The 23,274-nt window shown below is 36.5% G+C and overlaps 1 protein-coding gene across 1 annotated transcript in view; it reads left to right on the top strand.

The window, feature by feature from the left end:
* Positions 1-23,038, top strand: part of LMX1A (LIM homeobox transcription factor 1 alpha) — a 184,954-nt gene extending 161,916 nt beyond the window's left edge. Inside the window, exons 4-8 of the mRNA XM_003767377.2 lie at positions 12,006-12,178; positions 14,829-14,906; positions 17,902-17,971; positions 20,464-20,634; positions 22,827-23,038. Coding sequence (XP_003767425.1) covers positions 12,006-12,178; positions 14,829-14,906; positions 17,902-17,971; positions 20,464-20,634; positions 22,827-22,987 — 653 coding nt within the window. The 3' untranslated portion in view covers positions 22,988-23,038. The remainder of the gene's footprint in view (positions 1-12,005; positions 12,179-14,828; positions 14,907-17,901; positions 17,972-20,463; positions 20,635-22,826) is intronic.
* The last annotated feature ends 236 nt before the right edge of the window (positions 23,039-23,274 follow it).

The raw sequence follows: 23,274 nt of genomic DNA, 5'->3' as shown, positions 1-23,274 counted from the left end.
GGCTCAATTCACTTTAATAGTTATTGCATCCACCATGTGCCATGTATTGTGCTAGATTATAGGGATAAAAATGAAAAAAAAAACACAAATCAGTACCGGCCCTCAAGAAACTTACTTTCTACCACTGAATAAAAAATAGATACATAATTCAATAAACATTTATATACATACAATCTTTCAGAAATTGTGTTAAGCGCTTACATAAGTAAATAAATGTTAGGTATAGACAAAGAAATATACACACACACACACAGACAGAGACAGATACTGACACAAAGACAAAGAAACAGAGACACAGAGAAAAAGAGAGACAGAGATAGAGAGAAAGAGAAAGAAAGAGAGAGAAAGCACTAATAACTGGGATAAGAAGGTTTGCTCTATATAACAAGTGGTACATGAGATGTTCTTTGAAGGAAGCTGAAAATTGTAATTGGCAGGCATGAGGAGGAAATATATTCTAGGCCCTTCTGCAAAGGCAAGAAGGCAGAAGATAAAATACAGTATATAAGGGAACAGTTGGCATGCTAGTTTGAACAGAGTGATGAATACAGAAAGGAAGAGGTCATAATGTGAAATATCAATGAAAAGGTAGGCTGTAGCCATTTTGGAGAGGGCTTTAAGGGATAGTCTGAGAAGTTTGTATTTTATCCTCAGTCATGCAATTCAATTTTATTGAACTTGATCTATTTTTATTGAGGATTATAGTTGATTCAACATATATTTGAGTAACTTACTCTGTGATCAATACCTTGCTAAGTACTGTGGGGAGTACAAAGATGGATATCCCACAGTCACTATGCTGGTGAACCTTAAGGTGAGCCCTGAGTTAAGCCCATAGATACACTAAAATATTATAGGACATGGCTATATCTCTCATGGGGATTTTTCTTGGGGATGGGAAAGAACATATATCTTGATGGAATGCTAACAAACAAATAAATCAGAAAATAATAGGAGACAGCTTGATGATAATTAGGGAGGGGAGGGAAGAGATAAGGTATCTATTAAGTACCTACTATGTGCCAAGCACTGTGCTAAGTAAGCACTTTATAAATATGAACTCATCTGATGTTCACAACAACCTTGTCTTGAAAATAGTACTGGGATTAGGGCAGAGAATCTGGGTTGAAATTCCAAGTCTCCTCTTTACTGTGTGATCCTGTTTGCATCATTTTATCTTTCTTGAGCTTCCTAACCTAGAAAATGAGGATGATATAAATAGTCCACATTTCTATAGCATTCTAAAGTTTGTAAGGCTTTTTCTTCACAAAAATCCTGGGTGATGACGAATGCAATTATCCCAATTTTACAGATGAGCTTAGAGAGATAAAATGAGTGTTTAGAGTAACACAGCTAGCTAGCTTTGTGGGCTTTGTACTTGCTCCAAATATTCAGATCCAGGCTCCCTATTTCTATGTTCCAGAACTTCCTTTCCTGTGTCCTGTACTGGTTCACCATACTTGTACAACATCACAGGATTATTGTAAAGGAAAAAAAAAACTTGGTAAATTTTAGAGTCATTTTTGTTTGGGCAAGGGCAGAGTCAGGGGATCTGATCTGAGATTTTTTTGTTTGTTTCATTTCAGTCATATATGACTGTGATCCATTTGGGTTTTCTTGGCAAAAATGCAGGGGTGGTCTGCTATTTCCTTCTCCAGTTCATTTTACAGATGAGGAAATTGAGGCAAACAGGATTCAGAAACTTGCCCAATGTGGCACAGCTAGTAAATATCCAAGGCCAGAGATGAATTCGTCTTCCTAATTCTAGTTTTGGAGCTCATTCAGTTCCCTACTCCACCTAGCTGCTTTTATTGGTTTAGAAAATTCCTAATCTGCAATTTATAGTCTATGCTACCTGGGACACTCCGAAGTTAAATGACTTGCCTTGGATCATCGAACCAGGATGTATCATAGCAGGCACTTGAACCCAGGTCTCACTCTCTCCCTACTATATTAGGCTTCCCTCAGACCATAAATTACTAACATTACTTCTAACATTAATACAATTACTAATATTAACTAACATTACTAGTTGCTAGTTACTAACATTAATAGAATTATAATTCATCTTAAATTGAATATAATCACAAGAATTGAAAATTTAACAGCCAGCAAGAATAAGGTGGGCATTAAGGACAAAGTGACCAAGGTTGGTTGGGGTTATCAGGGAAAAGTCCATGGAGGAAACTCCATGGGGACTCATGATAAGCTGTAAAGAGATAAATGGAATTTCCTAAGAGGAGAGGAAGAAGTTATTTAAAATAACTGTGATGTGAATTATTTTGCAGGTATTATACTTTATTGGTACAATGATTTTTATGTTAGCAGACAAGACAACCTGACATTTTTCACACAGAAATTTAAGTCAATGCTTCAGTAACTTGACTTTAGGGCATACATTGTACAAACAAGTTTTATTGGCTCGAAGAATGATTAGGGGAGGGGATTCCAGGCAAGGGAAGCAGTCTGAGCAAATGTGCACAGGTAGGGATGAAGAAGTTTCTAGAGCATGAGGAGGAGATTGAGTTGGCTGGTGGGGAGCATATGCCCTGAGAAGAAGTTGATAGTATGAATAGAATATGTAAAGCTTTGAATGCCAGGATGAGAAATTTGTGCTTGATTGCTTAGGTTAAGGAGAGAGTTGGCAGGTACTTTGGCAGAGGAGATGCATACAAAGGAGATGATGACCTCTGACATTTGTATGGGCTAATTTATGGTTCTATATATCTGCTTTGGAGTTTTCCAGTGCTGGTATAATTTGACCTCCTTCCTCCCAATATACATGTATGTATTCATAAAGATGAATGTAATTTCTTTTTCCTTTTAATTTTCACGATGTCTGCACCATTTTGGTGGTACAGTGGATTGAGAGCATGAGACTTAGAAATCAGGAAAAGTTTAATTCAAATTTGGCCTAATATATCTACTAGCTGTGCAATCCTGGGCAAGTCATTTAATGCTGTTGCTTCAGTTTCCTCATCTTTAAAATAAACTGGAGAAGGAAATAGCAAACCACTCCAGTATCTTTGCCAAGAAAACTACAGTTGGGGTCATGAAAAGACAGGACTGAGACAACCAAACAACAACATGGATACTTTCAATTTTTTTTCTTAGTGTGAATTTATTTATTTATTTATTTTTTAAATATATTTTTTTTTTTTTTTAAATAGCCTTTTATTTACAGGATATATGCATGGGTAACTTTACAGCCTTAACAATTGCCAAACCTCTTGTTCCAATTTTTTACCTCTTACCCCCCCATCCCCTCCCCTAGATGGCAGGATGACCAGTAGATGTTAAATATATTAAAATATAAATTAGATAGTGTGAATTTATTTAAAGAAAATCTTTTTGTGATGACTAGTTTATTTTTTTTTATTTATTTATTTTTATTAAATAACTTTTTATTGACAGAACCCATGCCAGGGTAATTTTTTCAAATTATCCCTTGCACTCACTTCTGTTCTGATTTTTCCTCCTCCCTCCAATTTCCCCAAGATGGCAAGCAGTCCTATACATGGTTAAATAGATTGGTAGATCTTGATACAATATATGTGTGCAGAACCGAACAGTTTTCTTGTTGCTCAGGGAGAATTGGATTTAGAAGGTATAAATAACCTGGGAAGAAGAACAAAAGGCAAAAGAACCATTCATTTCCTATGTTCTTTTCTTTGGGTGTAAAGGTTTTGTCCATCCTTATCAATTGAAAGTAAGTTAGATCTTGTCTTTTGTTGAAGAAACCACCTTATCAGAATACATCCTCATAATATTTGGTTAGGTATAACTTTTCCTGGTTCTGCCTTATTTCGCTCAGATTCAGTTCATGTAGGTCTCCCAATCCTCTCTGTATTTATCCTCTGGTTATTTCTTAAGAAAATAATATTCCATTTATTATATACCAAATTTACCAACCATTTCTCCAATTGATGGATCTTTCTTTTCCAACTTCTGGGCCACTACAAACAGGGCTGCCACAAACATTTTGGCACATATGGGTCCTTTTCCCTTTTTTAGTATCTCTTTGGGGTATAAGCCCAGTAGAGACACTGCTGGATCAAAGGGTATGCACAGTTTTATAACTTTTGGGCATAGTTCCAAATTGCTCTCCAGAATGGCTGGATGTTATTCACAATTCCACCAACAATGTATCAGTGTCTCTGTTTTCCCACATCCCTCCAACATTCTGCATTATCTTTTCTCTGTTATTCTGGCCAATCTGACAGGTGTATAGTGGTATGTAATGACTAGTTTAAAACTATTCAATTTAAAAGGGTTTTTAGGAAAAAAGGTTAGGGAAAAGGAAAGAGAAGGAAGAAGAAATTAAAGAAATAAAAAGAAAGACTGAGACAGACAGAGGCAGAGAGAAATAAAAACAAATATCAAGGGAGAGAGAAATAGAGGCACAGATAAATGAAGAGTGATAAAGAGACAGAGATAGAGAACAAAAGAGGTAAATTTAGAGAGACAGAGACAGATAAAAGAATGAAAAATAAAAAAGAGAATAAAAATAAAAGGGGGAGAGAGGAGGAGGAGGAGGAGGAGGAGGAGGAAAAGAAGAAGAAGAAGAAGAAGAAGAAGAAGAAGAAGAAGAAGAAGAAGAAGAAGAAGAAGAAGAAGAAGAAGAAAGAGGAGGAGGAGGAGGAGGAGGAGAGAAACAGAGAAGTAGAGACAGAGAAATAGAGAGACATAGAAAGAGACAGACATAGAGAGAGACACAGAGACACAGACAGAAAGAGACACACAGGGAGAGATACTGAGAAAGACAGAAAGAGATAGAAACAGAGAGAAAGAGAGGAGGAGGAGGAGGAAGAGAAGAGGAGGAGGAGGAGGGAGAGAGAGAAGAAGGAGGAGGAGGAGGAGGAGGAAGAGAGAAAGAAAGAAAGAGAGAAGAGGAAGAAGAAGGAGGAGGAGAGGACAGAAACATAGAGAAAGAGAGAGAAATAGACAGAGAGACAGCATAAAGAGAGACACACAGAGACAGAGAGAGACACAGGGAGAGATAGAGAGAGAGAGAGAGAGAGAGAAGACATAGAACCAGATAAGGAAGAAAAAAGAGAGTGGAAGGAATAGAAAGAGGAAAAGGGAGAAAAAGAAATCAAGACAAGGAAAGGAAAGAACAGAAAGAGGACCAAGAAATGGGAAAGGAAAGAATGACAGAAGCCAAAGGATAAAAGAAAGAGGAGAGAGAACAGCATAGAGGAGGAAAGAGGAATCTCATTCCCTCTGGGTTTATGTGAATTTAAAAATACCTAGTCTCAATGCAGATCAGTATTAGTCCCTCCAATCAGTGTCAGTACTGCTATTTTTCCCACAAAGCTCCATGCACAGTTTCCTTTTTATACATATCAGCCAGTAGAGAGAAGAGGGAGAGAGTCATTCATTCAGAAGCACCAAAAGTCCCTTGACTTAAACAAAGACATTTAACTTCATAATTTATAGGAGTCCATCAAATACAAAAATGGGAGCTATCTTAGAGATCTTCATCTCCTATATACCTATTTTGAAAATAAGGAAACTGAGACCCAGATAAATTAGTTTTGGAAATATTAAATATTTAGATTCAATGCTGTCTACTTTCAAATTCATTATTCTTGGTACTAAAGTGTAATTACTTCTCAGAATGATAACAGAGCAAAAGAAAACATGTTTTTCCACCACTTCATTCAGCGTTTTAAACAAGTAGATCACTTATGTTAATAGTTAATAGTGTATTTGTAACAAAACCTTGAAACTTTTCAGTAGGTCTCCCAGCAGGTGTATTTCACCTGCTTGCTCTTGGTCCTCTGTTTATTGAGAATGAGCCAGCCCCTCATTATCCTGCCAGGATTAACACTTAGAACTGGGAGCCAGGATTAGCACCTAGAGCTGGGAGCTGGGATAATTTTTCTTCTAACCTTTAAAATGAACACACCTTCTTCCACCCAGGTGCAAAATCCAAGGTATCGATGCCAATCTTTCTGCTTGAATCAATCTTGCTTGCTGCTGCCAAACTAATTTTCCTAAAACATCAATCTTATTATGTCACTCCATGCTCAAGAAACTAGAATGGCTCCCAACTGTTCATAACACTGAACCTATAAATTCTGCCTGACTTTCAAGGCTTTCATCAACAGTATCATGTCTCATCTCATTCTATTTATCCCCTACCTCCTTACCCCCAGTTTTCCTATACAAGAGTCTTATAGTTTTCTCCATTTCTCTTTACAAATATATGCTTATTTTCACCTCCATGATAGTAAGTAGTTTATTCTGTTTTTGTAGCTTTGAACATTCTTCTTATTTCACCCTAATCAAAACATCTCCATTAGTAAAGTCGCACTTGGTCTCATTTACCTATTCCATGAAACTTTTCCTGATTTCCTCTACCCTAAAATCCTTCTTCTCTATGTCAGGCCCTCACCACCTGTTACTTTGAGTATTACAATAGTTTTGTAATTAGTCTTCCTGCCTCGTCTCTCTCCACTTCAAGTCATCCTTCACTCATCTGTGAAAGTGATTTGCCTAAAGTGTAGATCTACTTGCTGCTGGTCAGTAATTTCCACTGATTCCCTATTATCTTCATGATCTCCCTTTTTCCCTTTCCAGTCATTATACCTACTCCCCTCCATGCACTGGTCAATGAAATCTATTTGCCATTCTCTGAATATGACTCTCCATCTCTGTGCCACTTCCCTGATAGCTGCCATTCTTGGATTCCTCTCTCGCCTCAACCCATCCATTAGCTTTCCAGGATTTCTTTATGACTCCAGAAGCTTTTCCTGAGTCCATCGGTAGTACTTTCCCTCTGGTTGTCATCCTGCTATCTTACTGTATGTAGCTGCAGTCACTGGATACTGGGCTTTATGAGTTGATTTCTTGTTTATTGAGAAGAGGGGTTTGTATTATGGGATGCACACTAGAAGTTGGCTTTGTATATTTCTCTCCCCATCCCCCATTCAGACCCTTCTTCCCCTTTACCAGAACTTGGGTCACCATGAATTCTAACACACCACTCCCACCCAACAAACACAATATTTATAAGTATAATCTCTTTGAGAAGCATCTAAGAACCTCCCTTGCCTCTCCCTTCCTCAGCAAAGGGGTCTGCTCCCTCCCTTTCCTTCTCATTTTAAACTGAAGCTCAGATGTCTCTTTTACTGTTTACACACCGCTGGGATTTTTCCAACAACCTGAAAGGAATCTTCAAGGCCCCACAGGTAGCCAGGCCAATTTCAGAGCCATAAACCATGGCACGGCCTTTCATGTGGGGCTGCTTATGTCATAAATGAGTGGGAGAAACAGGCAAAACAGAGGGGGGTTGCTGGTACCAGAACTAGCATTTTTTACAAGAAGTTGGGGGAGAAAAGGCCTTAGGATACAAGTTCAAACTTTACACAGAACAAATTCATCTCCACCTGGTAGGAGAATGTGTGGAGACTTAATCTCTGGACTTTCCCTTCAGGAGTCAGATTTATGTTGCATTTATGATGAAATTGCCTCCAGTTCTGCTGACATTGGCTGTCAGGGAGCAACAAGTGGAGTTCTTTTCATCTCAGCCTAGGAGTGTCAGAGTAAATTATGATGAGTGGATTTGGAAGGAGGAGACTTGGAACCATGAAGAGGGCTTTTCCTCCCATTTGTTGTTTGTCTTTCCCCTCCTTCTGCCATCTTTTCCTCTTCCATCACTCTCTTGCAGCATTAGGAGGTGTATCCAAAGGTCCAGCAAATTTCTCCCCCTTGGCAAAATGCTGAGCTTGTGACATATGCTAGGTTCTTACCAGTTTGACCAAGAATGATATACTGCCCAAGTATCATGGCAAAGGCAGGCTCCAGTTGCCTTAAATCTATCAACAGAACAGAGACTACCTTAGCTCAAATGTCTCACTAGTTTACTCCATGTACCCTCCTCCCCAGTGTGATCTCCAACTGGGATAAAACCCAGGAGAGACCTCACAAACCCACAATTCAGATTGGACAGACTTTTATCTTCCATCCTTTCATCACATCTGATTCCAGATCAGTATACATTGCATTGTGAAGGGAGGAGGAGGGAGATGGGAGAAGAAACTAGCAGCCAGAACAGAGCCCTACTTTGTGCATAATCTCTTGTCCTACTTAGGCTTCTTAGTCCACCCCTGAAACACATAACAACCACCCCAATTCTTAGCCATGCTAATGTTCATTCTTGACTTTCAGGCCAAGTCTACAATCTACCACCCTGGCCCCCAGTCTCTATATTCACATTTTCTTACTCTTTATTTCTCACTTTTCCTATGCACTTGAAAACTTTCTAAGGGCTGATTCTCACTGACGCTCCTGGTCTTCTGGTGCTGTACAGCTTTTAAATCCTAACTAGGTCTGCAACATTACCAATCTACATAAGCCCAGAACATTTCAGTAGCTATTCAAAAAAACAAGTATTTTTGAGGAACAGCAAGTAAGAGTGTAGCTGAATCTTAATAGTATGTAGAGGAGGCTAAAATATAAGATTAAAAAGGTAGGAAGAAATGAGGTTGTTGTTCAATTGTATCTGACCTTGTGACATAATTTTGGGTTTTCTTGGCAAAGATACAGGAGTGCTTCACCATTTCCTCCTTCAGTAGATCACCTTTTGTTAGAATTCTCCATCATGACCTGTCTTTCCTGGGTAACTCTGCATGACAGAGCTCATATTTTTATTGAGCTACACAAATCCCTCCACCATAACACGGTAGTGATCCAGGAGAGAAAAAGAGAGTTATTGACTGCTTAAAGATCTGAAGCGGTTATTCAATTGACCAAGTGAATAGGCTTAGCTCTGAGAAAAATTTGAAAAAAAAAGGGAGTCTGTAGGATTCCACAACACCTTGCTCCTCTGTTTCACTGTTTTTCATTGTTCCTCACCAGGCACTCTATTCTCTAATATTCTTTTTTCTTCTGTCCAAAATTAAAACAACAATAAATTAAAAAAAAACTCATTTACTCACAGGGATAATTGACTGATAACATTATTATCCTTTCCATGTGTATGTGTATTTGAATAGGCATCATAGTTAAAGGAATAAAGTTTTGTGAAGAAATCTGAAGAACATGTATTCTATTAAATTACAAGTATGGGTTTTTTCACGTTCAAACAAACAAAAAAAAGCATCTTCCTTAAAAATAAATGATTTAGTTTTGGGAGAAAGTCAAAGTTCATAATCAAGTGATTTAGATAAAAAGTTAAAAAGTATTAAATTTTGTGATGAAACCAGCATATTACTTATTCTATTAATGTAAAATAATTTCTAACCTTCAAAAGAAGAAACAAAAAAGATATATTCCTTTAAAAATCATTTTGTTTTGGGAGAAAGGCAAAGTTGACAATCTCAGAAATAAAAGAATTTATCTAAAAAGTGAACAATATAAATTTATGCAGATATTTACTTTTAGGAGGAAAAGATTGAGTGCATAAGATAGAAGGAGACCTGAAGGAAGAAGTTTGAATTGAAGAAAAGTTCGTTTTTTTGTGGATTTTTTTTGTCCTTTTTTCTGGACTCTTCTATTTAGCTACTTCTAAGGAAAATAGTTCTGCAGAAGGAATTAGAAAGGATATTATTTATCAACATGTAATCTACACACTGATCTCCATATTACAGATTAGAAGTCTGGGATTTAGAGGAGTTAAAGGACAAATTAGTAGTAGAGATAGAACAGAGGATCAAGAACGGAGGGGGAATGATTTCCAATTTAGGAAATCATGTGAATTCAATTTTCATGAAGTAGGAGGACACAGAAAGAGTTCCCAGAATCAGTCTCAGGACTAGAAGGTATCCCATATCCATCTGGTAGAATCCCCTCTACAGGATCCTAAAGAAATATCTAACTTTCATTTGAAAACTTATAATGAAAGAGTCCCTTGAGTGTTAGTAGCAGCTTATTTCATTTTTGGATTGGTCTGATTGTTAGGAACTAGTTATTGTATGAGGGCTATTTTCTGTCTTTCTGGCACTGTTTCCACATGTTGCTCTTACTTTGACACAATAGGACAAAGAAGGACAAGCTTATTATTTGAACATTTCAGCCTTCTATGTGGGGTCACTATATATGCTCACTAAAACTTTTCCAGGATGTCTTACAACACACTGAAATCTCCAGATAATTTTCTTTCTCAGAGAAATTCATCTAAATAATTGATAACAATTGGTGAAATGATAGCTAAGAGTAGCTAGGTAGTGAAGTAAATAGAATGCTCAATCTGGAATCAAGAAGACTCATCTATATGAACTTAAATCCAGCCTCAGGCACTTACTAGCTGTATGACTTGGGCAAGTCACTTAACTCCATTGAACTCAATTTCTTCATCTGTCAAATGACTTGTAGAAGAAAATGGCCCATCACTTATTGTCTGCCAAGAAAACTCCAAATGGATCATGAAGAGTTGGATATAACTGAAACAAATGAACAATAATATTGATTAAAGTCAAGCTCAAGGGTGTGAAGGAGCCAGCTGGAACCAGCTGATTATTAAATTTTTAGTGTGAGTGCTTTTATTTCAGAAATTGGCAAACAATGAAGATATATTATTTTGTTGATTGTCTAAACTCAAGAAAGTAGTGGAGAAAATGCTGGTAACATAAATGAAATTTGAAAATGTGTTATGGATATATTTTTCTCCTGGAAAGTTGGTTGTTAAATATTTACTATTCTCCCTCAAAGTTAGTTAGAATAGATAGGTAAATAAAGTACATTTTGATGATCCTTTTGAGTTCAGAAGCAGCTTTTCTTGAGCAAAACTAAGAGAAGATTCAAAGCTTGGACCTGAGAGAGAACATTAAATTTAGAGTAAGTTTAACCTGAGATTCTTAACAATTACTTTGAAAGAGAGAGAGAGATTCCACAATACATTTTGTACTCAAGCACTGATCTCTATTTTTAATCTTGAGCCATATCATATCTCGTCTATCATTTTCTTATATTGAATACTAACCATTTCATATTGTTATTCTAATAGTTATACTTTAGCAAAAAGTTACCATAAAATTCTCTGATAATTTTTCTTTTTTAATTAAAGCTTTTCATTTTAAAAAATATATATGAATAATTTTCAACATTCACCCTTAAAAAACCTTGTGTTCTAATTTTCTTCCCTTTCTTCCCCCCACATCCTCCCCTAGACAGCAAGTGATACAATATATGTTAAACATGTGCAATTCTTCTAGACATATTTCCACAAATATCATTCTGCACAAGAAAAATTAGATTGAAAAAGGAGAAGATGAGAAGAAAATAAAATGCAAGCAAACAACAACAAAAAGATTGAAAATATTATGTTGTGCTTTACATTCAGTTCCCACTGCCCTCTCTCTGGATGCAGATGACTTTCTTGTGAGGAAGACCATTGGAACTGGTCTGAGTCATATGATAACCTTTCAAATTTTAAATTTCTAATGATCAATGAGGTGGGATGGCTTGCTTTTCCTTTCCAATTTTTGAAGCTGGGGGTAATCTGAATGCTGAATCTGTTGATGAGAGAGCACTGCTTTCCACCTGGCAATAACCATTAGTGTTGCAAACTTGATGCTTCTAAAGACACAATAAACCTCTACAGTGCCATTCTTATATGACACAGTGGAAAGAACAATTAATTTGGAGTCAGATCATCTGGATTTGAATCCCAACTCTGGATGACATTGGGGAAGTTATTTTACCTCTCTGGACTTCAGTTTCTTCACATGTATTTGACTACAAAACGCCCAGGCCACCTTACATCTCAAAGCCCAAGATCATTTTAGCATAATTGTAATAAGCACTAGCAAAAAATCACCAGCTATAACGGGCACCCAGCAGTATCAGAGAAGAAGTTATGTGTGTTTATATGTGTGTTTGATTAGGAAATTGTATTCTTTGATCCTCTGAAATGATACCATTTACAAGCACCTACTCTGTACATATAGAAGGCAAGCTTTGTGGCTAAGGAATTAGGTAAATAATTTGGGGGCAACCCCCCCATGAATTCCAGTAAGATACTTTCAATAGATGTTCAACATGACTTTTTTCTTTTTCAGGGAAGAGCGATGATGAAGATAGCCTTTGCAAGGCAGGCCATGGGACAGGAAAAGGGGTTGCTGAGGATGGCAAGGACCACAAGCGCCCCAAACGCCCCAGGACCATCCTGACTACTCAGCAGCGTAGAGCATTTAAGGCCTCATTTGAAGTCTCCTCCAAGCCATGCAGGAAGGTACTGTATAAAGAAAGAGGAGAATAATTGCCCATACCTGTATCACATCTCTTTCTGATGAGGAATCAAGAAAGAGTGAGTCCTCTTAAGAATAATTTTAACCTTGCATCCACAAGTACCCTTCTCTCCTTCCCATAAACATAAGTTACACTCACTTCATTCATTCATGCATTTATTAATTTGACCCTAATTGGCTCAGAGTGAATGTAAATAATAATTGTTTCTGTTTTGGTCAGAAAATGAGGGTCTTCCTTTGCCAGATTGATTTCTTTTGGACTAGGTAAAATAGGCCATTTTCTGCCTCATTTCTTACCTAGCTTTAATCATTGATTAGGCAGTCAAATTAAGATCTGTTAAAGACCTTAGCTTAAGAAGGCCAGTCTCCTATTGCATCTAGGGCCAAATCTAAGCATCCTGATCTATAGCTGATCACTGAACCCAGATGGTTCCAGGGGAAAAGTGAAGCTGGTGAATGCACAGCTCTTCCTAAATTAAATCTAATTCACTTGCATGCTGGTCCTCTTCCAGAAAAGGACAAACAGCAACAACAAATAAATATTTAAATACTTCTTTTATACAGCACATGGTACTGAGGGAAGTTCAAAATTTAGATTAGCCAGGGTCTCTGCCCTGGGTGCCAGTGTAGAGCCCAGTGAGAGGATAAGATACACAGACTGAGACCTATATTATATAAATGTATTAAAGGGATGTATTAAAAAAGATTTTGTGAAGTCTGAGCACATATACAGACAGAAAACATGGTCAAGAGTTAGGGAAAGCTTGAGTATTAGGACATCATGGCAGATGGAGAAATTAAACATTGGTTTCACCTTCCTATTTGAACAAAAAATTTCAAGATCTTCTCTCTTTGCTTTCATCACTAACACTGTTTCTTTTGATCTTCTAAAGGAAGTAGTTTATTTTTAAAATCCTACTTCTCTTAGAAGTTTTCCTCACTAATCAAAACATGTGCTTAGTTTTGCCACAAATATACATAAACATAAAATAACTTTTCATTCTCACTATCCATGAGCAAAAATGCTTAATTATTACAGAGAAATAATGCAAACTTCTTAACATTGTTTTAAATTGTATTTCTCTAATAACAATTTAGAGCATTCTTAATATATCTACAAATAACTTTGATTTCTTTTTCTGAAACTGTTCATATTCTTTCACAATTTATGAATTACATAAGGACTCTGATTTTTAAATTGTTCCCTATACATTTGAAAAATGAGACCTTTATCAGAGAAACTTTTTATAAAATATTTTAATATTACTTCAAATTGTTGTGGGACTTATGCACCTTGTAGGCAGCAAATCTGACACCTCCATGTTAGACCAACCATTGCACAAATAATGCAAGAAGTTCCATTAGAACAGTAGAAAGGACATGAATATTCCCCATTTTACAAATGGGGAAATTGAGGATCAAGGTTACATTGCTTGTCTATGGATATACTGCTAAGAAGCATAAGAGGTAAAGCCTTGAACCAAGCTTTCTGCTAACTTCAGGTCCAGTTGTCTTTTGGCTACACCATGATATCTCTAAATAAATCAAGGGAAAATATGGCAACATTCAAAGCAAATTAAAGTGCAAAAAGACAACCATAAAACAAAAAGCAATAAGTCTCTTTTAAAGGTAATTTTCACAGTAACCCTCAAGCTCTGTGTGTCTGTTAATAAATGTGTTGAGGCTAATGTTCAACAATGGGCTAGTGTCCAACATCTGCTGAAAGAGTTGGCTAATGTTCAATATAAACTCAAATCCTAGGAAACACCTCTGTGAGGTGTTTCCAACCTTTGAGTTCATGATTGTTTCTTATGAGATGTAGTTCTTGAATTAAACTTTATAGAGGGGATTTTTCTTATTACTTGGATCACTTGATTTCTAACCAGTAGCTAGGTTTTTGACCTCTTGTGCAGTATTTACTTATAACTCATGACTTTTTCAGCTCCAATTGCTTCATGTCATAAGACTTATCAAAAGTCACCCATTTGTATACTTATTGTATGTTCCAAACTTTTAGTTAAAACAAGTGTTAAATGAGAAAGTATATAGGTTTCAACATATTCAGACAAACCTTCTTCTTTTGATCTTATTATAAAACATCTTTTCTATTCTTGTATCTACTCTGTGTTCTTCCATCCATACTTCTTGTTAGTAATGACAGGCATGGATTCATAGGCATATGAACTTGAGTTGCTTTGCTGATATATTATGTATGTCATCAAATAATTACAAATATAAAAAATATACAGGACATCACAAAAGTCTTAAGCCATTAAAACTTGACACTGCAAAAAGACATCTGCGATATCCTATACATATGGAGTTTTATTCAGTTTCATTATTGTTTAATATAAGGTTATTAGCCAAAAAAACCCTTAACTGATCTTCCTCAACTTTTATGATAATTTTGAATAAAATATTTCAATTTTTTCTAAACTACTGATTCCCCATCCTCTCCATTAAGAAAAGAACACCTGGGCACAGGAAATTCTGTTTATTAGAGGAAAAGAAGGTATTATTCATGACAAATGTATGTAATATAATAAGAAATGTTTCCACATCTTTCCCCCTTTTTGAAATTTTAATGTTTCTAACTTTCTAATTTTAACATTTCTTATTTTCTATCTTTTAAAGGTAAGAGAGACTTTGGCTGCTGAGACAGGGTTGAGTGTTCGTGTTGTTCAAGTTTGGTTCCAAAATCAGAGAGCTAAGGTAATCTCCCTTTTGAATTTTATACCACTCAAATCCCTTGAGATATTGCTGTGTTTCTGAAAAAAAATAGTGATAAGAGGAGATCATTTGTTATAGCCATGTTATTTAATCCCATACTCACTGACTGGATGCATCTCTTCATATCTGGAGGAATGCTTTACTTTGGTGGTTAGAAAAGGAGGCTTTAATTTAAGCAGATAGTAAATATTCTCCTAAAATGTATTGTAAATTTCGATCTATATATTCAAGACTGAAGCTAGTACATGAATAATAATAGCTGATATTTATATAGTGTGTCCCGAAAGTCTTAATGTGACTTTTGGAACACCCTAATCATATAAGTTTTGTTGTTTCATTTCTGGTTAGTGTAAATGATGTCATTAACTCAAACAAGTATTTAAAAAACCCACCTAATTGGTATTTCAAATAAACAGACTGGCTACTCCTCCTCCTACTTTTCTTCATCTTTCTCCTCCTCCTCTTCCTCTTCCTTCTCCTACTACTACCACCAATACCACTATCACTACTACAACTATCCTATTATTGTTATTACTACTACCTTAACTTAAAAGAATACTAAGCATTTTAATGTACATTGTATCAAATGCACCCAAGAAGTATTATTGTTACGTAGAGCTTTCCATTAAAAAAATCTCATTTGATATTCATCAGTACAATTAGATGCTACTTTAAGGTAATCTAAATAATGTTATCCCTATTTATGGGTGAGACAACCGAGCTGAGATATTACCTAGTAACAGATGGATCGTGTACTCCAACTGAGGCCTGCAGTTTCCAAGTCCAGTCTTCTTTCTTATATACTAAATTTACTTATTAATAGTCATTGGATTTTCTAATGCTTTGAGATAATTCTCATTTTTAAAACAAAAGCTCTTTGAAGTGTGTAGTATGAGCCCAATCTCATTCAAATAGTATATGGCAGAACCAAGAATTAATCCAGCTCTCTTGACTCTGAATGAATTAGGGAGAAGGGGAGGGAATTTCACTTCAAAAACATAGTCCTTTCTAACATGTGCCTTTCCATTTTGTCAATCTTCCCCATTCACAGGGACAAAGCTTTCCTATTGCCACTTGTTTTCTAAAAGCTTCATTCTGGCCTGCCTTCTATAGTAGCAGCCCATGCTCTCTGACTCATTTTTTCCCATCTATTCTGTTAGGACTTTTATTTATTGCCTGATATGCCTTATCTGTTAATAGGGGGACTTGGAGTAGGTCTAGCTTCTCAGGTCCCTTATAGCATATACGTTTATGATCAAACCAAAAAAATCAATTTACATTATATTACATATTACAATTTACATTGTGTGATATTGGACAATTCACTTACTTTCTCTAGGCTTCCTTTTCCTCCTGCTTGCTAAGTGAAGAGATTGATACAAAACAATCTCTAAGATTTCTTTCAACTCTAAATCATATGTGGCTCTAAAGGCATTTTCTTCAAATCAATAGGCAGGCCATTTATTGTACCTTTCTATTAGGTCAGCCCCCAGGCTATGCCATACAATAATACATGTACCATACAGCACAAGGCAGGAAGAGTATTGCATATAGACAGAGTTGGGAAACCTAGGTTGGAACCCTGTATTCAGCACTTATAAACTACATGATCATAGGTTTGTCACTTAATTTTTCCAAATATTAGATTGTATGTCTGCAAAGCCAGATTGATATTATTTTATTATCCATTTCACAGGACTAAGAAGAATTTTACAAAAGTTTTGCAATTCTAAAATGTTTTAGGAATAGGAGTTATTGTTATTATTAGAAATGACTAGACCTGCAGATATGTTTCATTTGTGGCAATGATTATTGTTAGGAAATTAAGGCAATTTATTTATTCTCCACTCTATTTTACCTGTTAGCTATTATGGATTCATAGCTCTTCTATTTTGAGAATCATTTCATTTAGTTCACACACACATACAATGCCTAAATGAAATGATTTTCAAAATAGAAGAGCTATGAATTTATATATATGCACACACAGATATATGTATGTGTGTGTGTGTGTGTGTGTGTGTGTATGAGTATGAAACTGGGTAAAATGGTTACTGCTCTAGATCAGCCTTGAACCCCAATACTAGGGACCTTCATCAATCAACTTTTACTTTGTGTGATGACCGCGTATTTTAAAATCAGCCGGAGTCAGGAATTCAGGTTAGGGGAAAATCGTCAGTCATTATTCTCAGTGAAGAAGGATCAGAGGTAGAAGAGAATGGGCAATAGCAATGTGTGCAGCTGAGTCAAGAAGCTAGCTAGACCAGCAGCCACATGACCAGCAGCTATGAGCATAGAACCCAGGCCAAATCTCTCCCAGCCTCTCTTCCTGTCTCTCTGCCTCCACCCACCAAAATCGTCATTTCCTATACAACACATCAGGACTTGCACAGAGAGTGGGCGGGGGCCATTCTTTATCCAAGCATGTATATTAATATAGTCCAATTACTATTTAGCCTCACGTGCTTGGGACCTCAGTGCATCAACTCAAGCCTCAGCCCATTACAACTTTGTCCTCTACACTGTTCCTCACCCTTGAAAATGTATAAACCTTGTTTACTATTCATTCTGAGAATTTCTGCTTCATCTTCCTTGATCTAGAAGTCAGTAAATCCTAATTGATCCAAATTAGGTTTCTAGGTCAATCTGTTGTTTTTGTTCCCAACATAGTCACTGTCTTTTACATTGAAACAGGGCTCTTTATGTGTCTGTCTTCACACTTAGAAAATAGCTCTGCAAATGAGATATAACTAGTTGCAAGGTCCCCAGTGGAACCATTTCCCCAAAATGTCTGGATCTGAGAAGCAAGCCTCTTCCTCAAATGCACACCTGAGGAAGCAGGGTCCTGTGGTTTCACTAATCTGACAGTCTTATTTCTAAGGCCATCCCTCTGCCTTTCCTTCTCTCTCCCATCTTCCCAGTCATTAAGCTATTGCAGGTGGGCTCAGTTCTAACTCTCTTATTCCTTCTTCACCAGATGAAGAAGTTGGCAAGGCGACAGCAGCAGCAACAGCAAGATCAGCAGAACACACAGAGGCTGAGTACAGGTGAGGTGATGCCCCCTTCTCAGCAGCTAGTGCTATATTTCCTTCTCTATTTCTTCCCAGAATACAGCATGAGACTTCATTATCCACTACTAAGTGACACTGACCCAACTCTTCATTGAAATGACTGATGCTCCATCTATCACCTCATTCCACTATCATCCTTAGAGTGGGGACTGAGACCATTTTACCTCTTCCAGAGGTCAATTGATAGTTGTGGCAGAGCTTCAGAGTGCAGGATGCGTAACTAATGATGGCAACAGTAGCTTATTTATTATGCTGCTAACCATTAATTCCTTATTGTCATCATCTTCTCTGTTTGTCCATTCCGGATAAGATTCTTTTTCTGGGCTAATGTAGCATGAGATGGCTAAAGAGTGAAATGGATAAAGTGCTGGGCCTGAAGTCAAGAAAATCTGAGTTCAAACCCAGGCTCAGATACTTATTAGCTGTAAGATCCTAGGCATGTCACTTAAGCTCTGTTTGCCTCAGTTTTGTCAACTATAAAATTGAACTGATTTCAACACCTTCCTCCCAGGTTATTGTGAGCATCAAATTAGATAATATTAATAAAGGCATATAATAGGTACTATATAAATGCTTATCCCTTCCTTAAAGAAAGGAAAAACTTATCATCTTTCATTAAGCCTCTTTCAGTAACATAAATGTCTTACAATTTTTTGTATTATTTTGTTTTGTTATAATAAAAATGTATTCCCTGATTCTGCAAGGAGGTTATTCAAGGCAATGCATTTAAAAATTCTTGAATTAGTGTGATAGACATGCTTGAGTATGGACTGGACATGCTAAGACATGTGGCTTGGCACCTGCTCTAGCATGTCTGTGATGGGAACAATGCCATATGTGTATGAGTGGAAGCTGCTTTATATAATTAGGATCCCCCCATATAATTAGTGAAAGAGTAGCATTTTTCTTAAGACCTGTTTATTTTCATCTTCCTCAATATAGCTCTTGTTATTTCGCATGGTTCTTTTATCAAGATCTTTTTGGTACTATATCTTTCTACTAAGTATTGAATTGAATGTGGTTCTAGATTATAATGTGTGGTCCTAGTTTTGGCCTTTGTAACTCAGAGGCCTTCTACAGCCAGTGAATTTCTTTGTCATTTATCTCTTGAATTAGGATCACTGTCATTATCATATGAGAGATTCACTGGAAAAGGAAGTAATACAAAAGCTGACAAAGATGTTGGACAAATGCATCTTCAGCTTACTATCCTACATGGTCCGGTGGGAAAAAAAGACCATGTTTGAGGGCTGGCTCTGTATTTAAATCTACCATTTCTGTATAATCCTTAAGGCTATTTTAAAGAGCAAAGTAGGATCATAGGAAAGAATAAAGTTTCTGTATTCCAACCAGCTTATTCCACAGATAAGAAAGCTGAGATCCAGATAGATAATGCAACATGCCCAAAGTTACACTGACATTTAGCATCAAAACCGAAATTCCAATCAGGTTCTCTGATACAAAATTATTCATTCTAGAAGATCTTATATTTCTACATTTGGAAAAGACCTCAGAGATCATTTAGTCCAGACTTGTCATTTTATAGACAAGGAACCTGAAACCCATCAAGCTAAAGTGACATATCAAAGATCATACAAATAGGAGGCATCATAGCAAAGATTTTATCTTTTGATTTCAGGTTCAAATAATTATTAATCTTCATTTTATTCTGCATATAGCTTATATGTACAAAGCCATTTGCACATTATCTTTCATATTAGACTTAAAGTGCCTTAAGGACATGGACTTTCTTTTGCCCTATTTTGCATTCCTATGGCTTAACATAATGCTTGTCACACAGTAAATTCTTAATAAATTTTAGTAAATAATATTAATAATAATAATTTCCAATGGACCAGAACTTGGGCAAGTTTAAATTCAAGTCATTGTTAAGAGGACTTTGAAAGATGACTACCCTAAATTAAGCAGAGTGATGGGAAAGGATGCCTCAAAGGACTATGGGATTAGAAGTGCTTGGTGTGTCCAGGATCCATTAATTTGGGGATCTCAAGAGATCCTCCTATAACAGCTCCATAGACATCAAACCACTAAGGCAGATGGCAAGTATTTAGCACCTTTTTAATTGTAGGTGAAAAAAAGAGACTTAGACTGTTGGTTATAATGACATGACAAGGTGAGGGCCTGATCTGAGGTCATCTGGTTCAGTTCCCTACCCACCCCAGAAGGGAGCTTTGGGAGAGTTAACAATATGTTACACCCACACTGAGAAGCAAATCAAGTGAATCATCATTTATTAAGTACTTACTGTGTGACAAAACACTGTGCTAAGTGTTGGGAAACACAAATAACAAGCAGAAATCAAGACAGTCCCTATCCTCAAGGAGATTATATTCTAGTGAAAAAATACTCATTACAATAGATGGCAGATAATTGGGTGAGACTAAACCAGGATAATCCCTCTTTTCTTCCAGAATATTGAAAATGATCTCTCCTTCTTTGTTCTACAGCTCAGACAAATGGTGGAGGAAATACTGGAATGGAAGGGATCATGAATCCCTATACTGCACTTCCAACCCCACAGCAGCTCTTGGCCATTGAACAGAGTGTGTACAATTCAGATCCCTTTCGACAAGGGCTCACCCCACCTCAGATGCCTGGAGATCACATGCACCCGTATGGTAAGATAGTCAAAATGCTGCCAGGACTGAATTCAAGAAATTCTCTACTTGCAAATAGGCTTTTCCATATTTCCTTTATCAGGCTGCTTCCTGAGCAAGATTAAGTGACTGGCCCACTATCAAACTGCTAGTAACTGTCTGAGACCAGATTATGAACATAAGTCTTTTTGACTCTTAAATTTGGCACTCTACCCACTGGGCCACCTAGGAGCATGACTATTTCTATTTCAACAATGCAACTGAGTTTTCAAATCCTACCAGAATTGGCAGAGTAGAGGAGCTCATTAAATAATTTCTAACAAAAATGCCTCTGATCAAGGTAAGATTCTTTAACTGAGCAAGTAAATTACCTGTGAGAATAGATATATAAGTAGGAGTTTTTCTACTTGCCTTTCTCTATTGTGAATCCTAGCAAGTGTTCTGATATAATCCAAGGACTATAAATCAACCTTTAATGGTTAAAAAGTTTTTTTCTGAATTAGATTAGATTTATATGTTGAGTACAGTCAATCTATAGAAAATCTTCCCTAACTTAGTTCTAAATAACTACAGAAAATCACTCATCTTCCTAACTTTCCATTTAAATAACTTTTAGTAGATTAGTATATAGGAACCAGGTGTAAGAACCAAGTTTCAATCCTAAAGTTGCACTTTAGCAAAGGAAAATGAGATTAATAGATATAATGGAAGTCAAAAATTAGCTTTTTACAAAGAAAAATTCATATTGACCAATATTCTGTAAAATGTAGTAAAGAATTGTTGCTAAGATTAAATATAAAGTTTTTTTTTTTCAGGCAGGAGGGAACATCAAACCATGGCTATGGTGGCAAGATCAATCACAAATTATGGACCTTAAGTCAACTTTCTTTGTTCACTGGTGTCCTTACACATTCAATTGCTGTATGGCACCAGCCCCCTCTGCTGTCTAGTAGCAGATACCAGTAGAGTCCTTCATTAAATCATGAAACTATTCCATGTATATTTTTGCTGGGTTCCTCCAGTGTACTTCCCTTTACTCAGACTCAAAGAGTATACTTTTTCTCTAGTTATTATATAGAGTTATCTCTTGTCTCAGGGACAAAGTCATCTATTTCTTTGCATTTCCCAAAGAATCTAGGGTTGGGAACACTATGGACACTAAGTAAATGAGGCAGCTGGGTGGTTGAAGGGATAGAGCCACAGGTTATGGAATATGAAGGACCAGAGTTCAAATTCTGACTCAGACACTAGCTACAGACTCCAGAAAAGTCACTTAACCTCTGACTTCCTTGGTTTCCTCCTTTGTAAAATGATAAATGTAAAAATAATGAAACAAATCATGTTTGTAAAATAATATATAATTAAATAATATACTATATACACTATAATATAGAAATACTCCATAAAGTAGTTATAAACATACAATTTTAAAACAGCACTTCTCTCCTAGGGTTGTGAGAATAAAATGAAGCAATATTTGTAAAGCACTTTGCTAGCTTTTTATGTTTAAAACTTTTTAAATAGTGCTATATAATCTCTAAGCTACCTATTAAATATTCATTGAATAGAACATGAAATTCTCTTGAAGCTTTACTGTTATTTTACCATTCGTTGAATATCGTTTTCTAGATCCAACCTTCTTCGTGTAAAAACTTGAATAGCAATTCCATCCAACACTGCCTTTTTCTTTTACTGATCATATATAGAGTGATGGACAAATCACTTAACCTCATTGGATATTAGCTTCTTCCTGTGTGGGATGGAGCTGATTGCATCCAGGAGTGATGAAGTTCAAACTTTACCGTAAGGCAGATGAGGTAGTGTAATATGGATGTATGTTGGTAACAATAAATATTCAAAAGTTGTGCTATTGTTAGCTAGAAGGAGAGCTCTAAGGGTGGAGCAGCATGCCTTCCTTTGAGCCTGGATCATGAGTTATGCTGGACCATATATAGTGGCACATGGCTATATTCAGTTTAACCTTCTGTTATAATTTCTTTTAATAGGTAAATATTTATTAGATACTATTTCACAGCAGTTGCACATATAAGTCTTATTTTCTTAAAAGGATAGCCAGATTCTTGAGGACTGTTGTCAAATAGCTACTTTTGTCAGCATATATAGTCTTTACTTGATAAATATTCATTGAATTGATTTGTATTTTTCGAGTAATAAAAGGTGAACTTCATGCTGGTGTTTTATTTCCATTTCAGGTGCTGAGCCCCTTTTCCATGATCTAGATAGTGATGACACCTCCCTCAGTAACCTGGGTGATTGTTTCCTAGCAACCTCTGAAGCTGGACCTCTGCAGTCCCGGGTGGGGAACCCCATCGACCACCTGTATTCCATGCAGAATTCTTATTTCACTTCTTGAATCCACCCTTAGAATCCAGTGACTAGGCTCCCAAGTAAAACAAGCATATTAAACCAGGGGTCAATTGGCCTTAGTTTGGGAGGTTAGGGAAGAAGGGGGCGGGGGAGGGGCCTTTCTTGGGGATGCTGTATAATAACAATATGGTATAGCCCGGCATTTCCAAAGACTGAATACGTTATGGATTGCATAGTTTAATGTTTCTATAAGAGTCATAGCATTAGATATGAAGACGTGTTTATCATTAAGGACAGGGACTTTTAATATAGACATTCTCATGCAAATTAGGT

Source organism: Sarcophilus harrisii, chromosome 4 (assembly GCF_902635505.1).
Source record: "Sarcophilus harrisii chromosome 4, mSarHar1.11, whole genome shotgun sequence".
Taxonomy (NCBI): Eukaryota; Metazoa; Chordata; class Mammalia; order Dasyuromorphia; family Dasyuridae; genus Sarcophilus; species Sarcophilus harrisii.
Note: the sequence above shows the minus strand (reverse complement) of the source record. Positions and strands in the feature narration are given on the sequence as shown.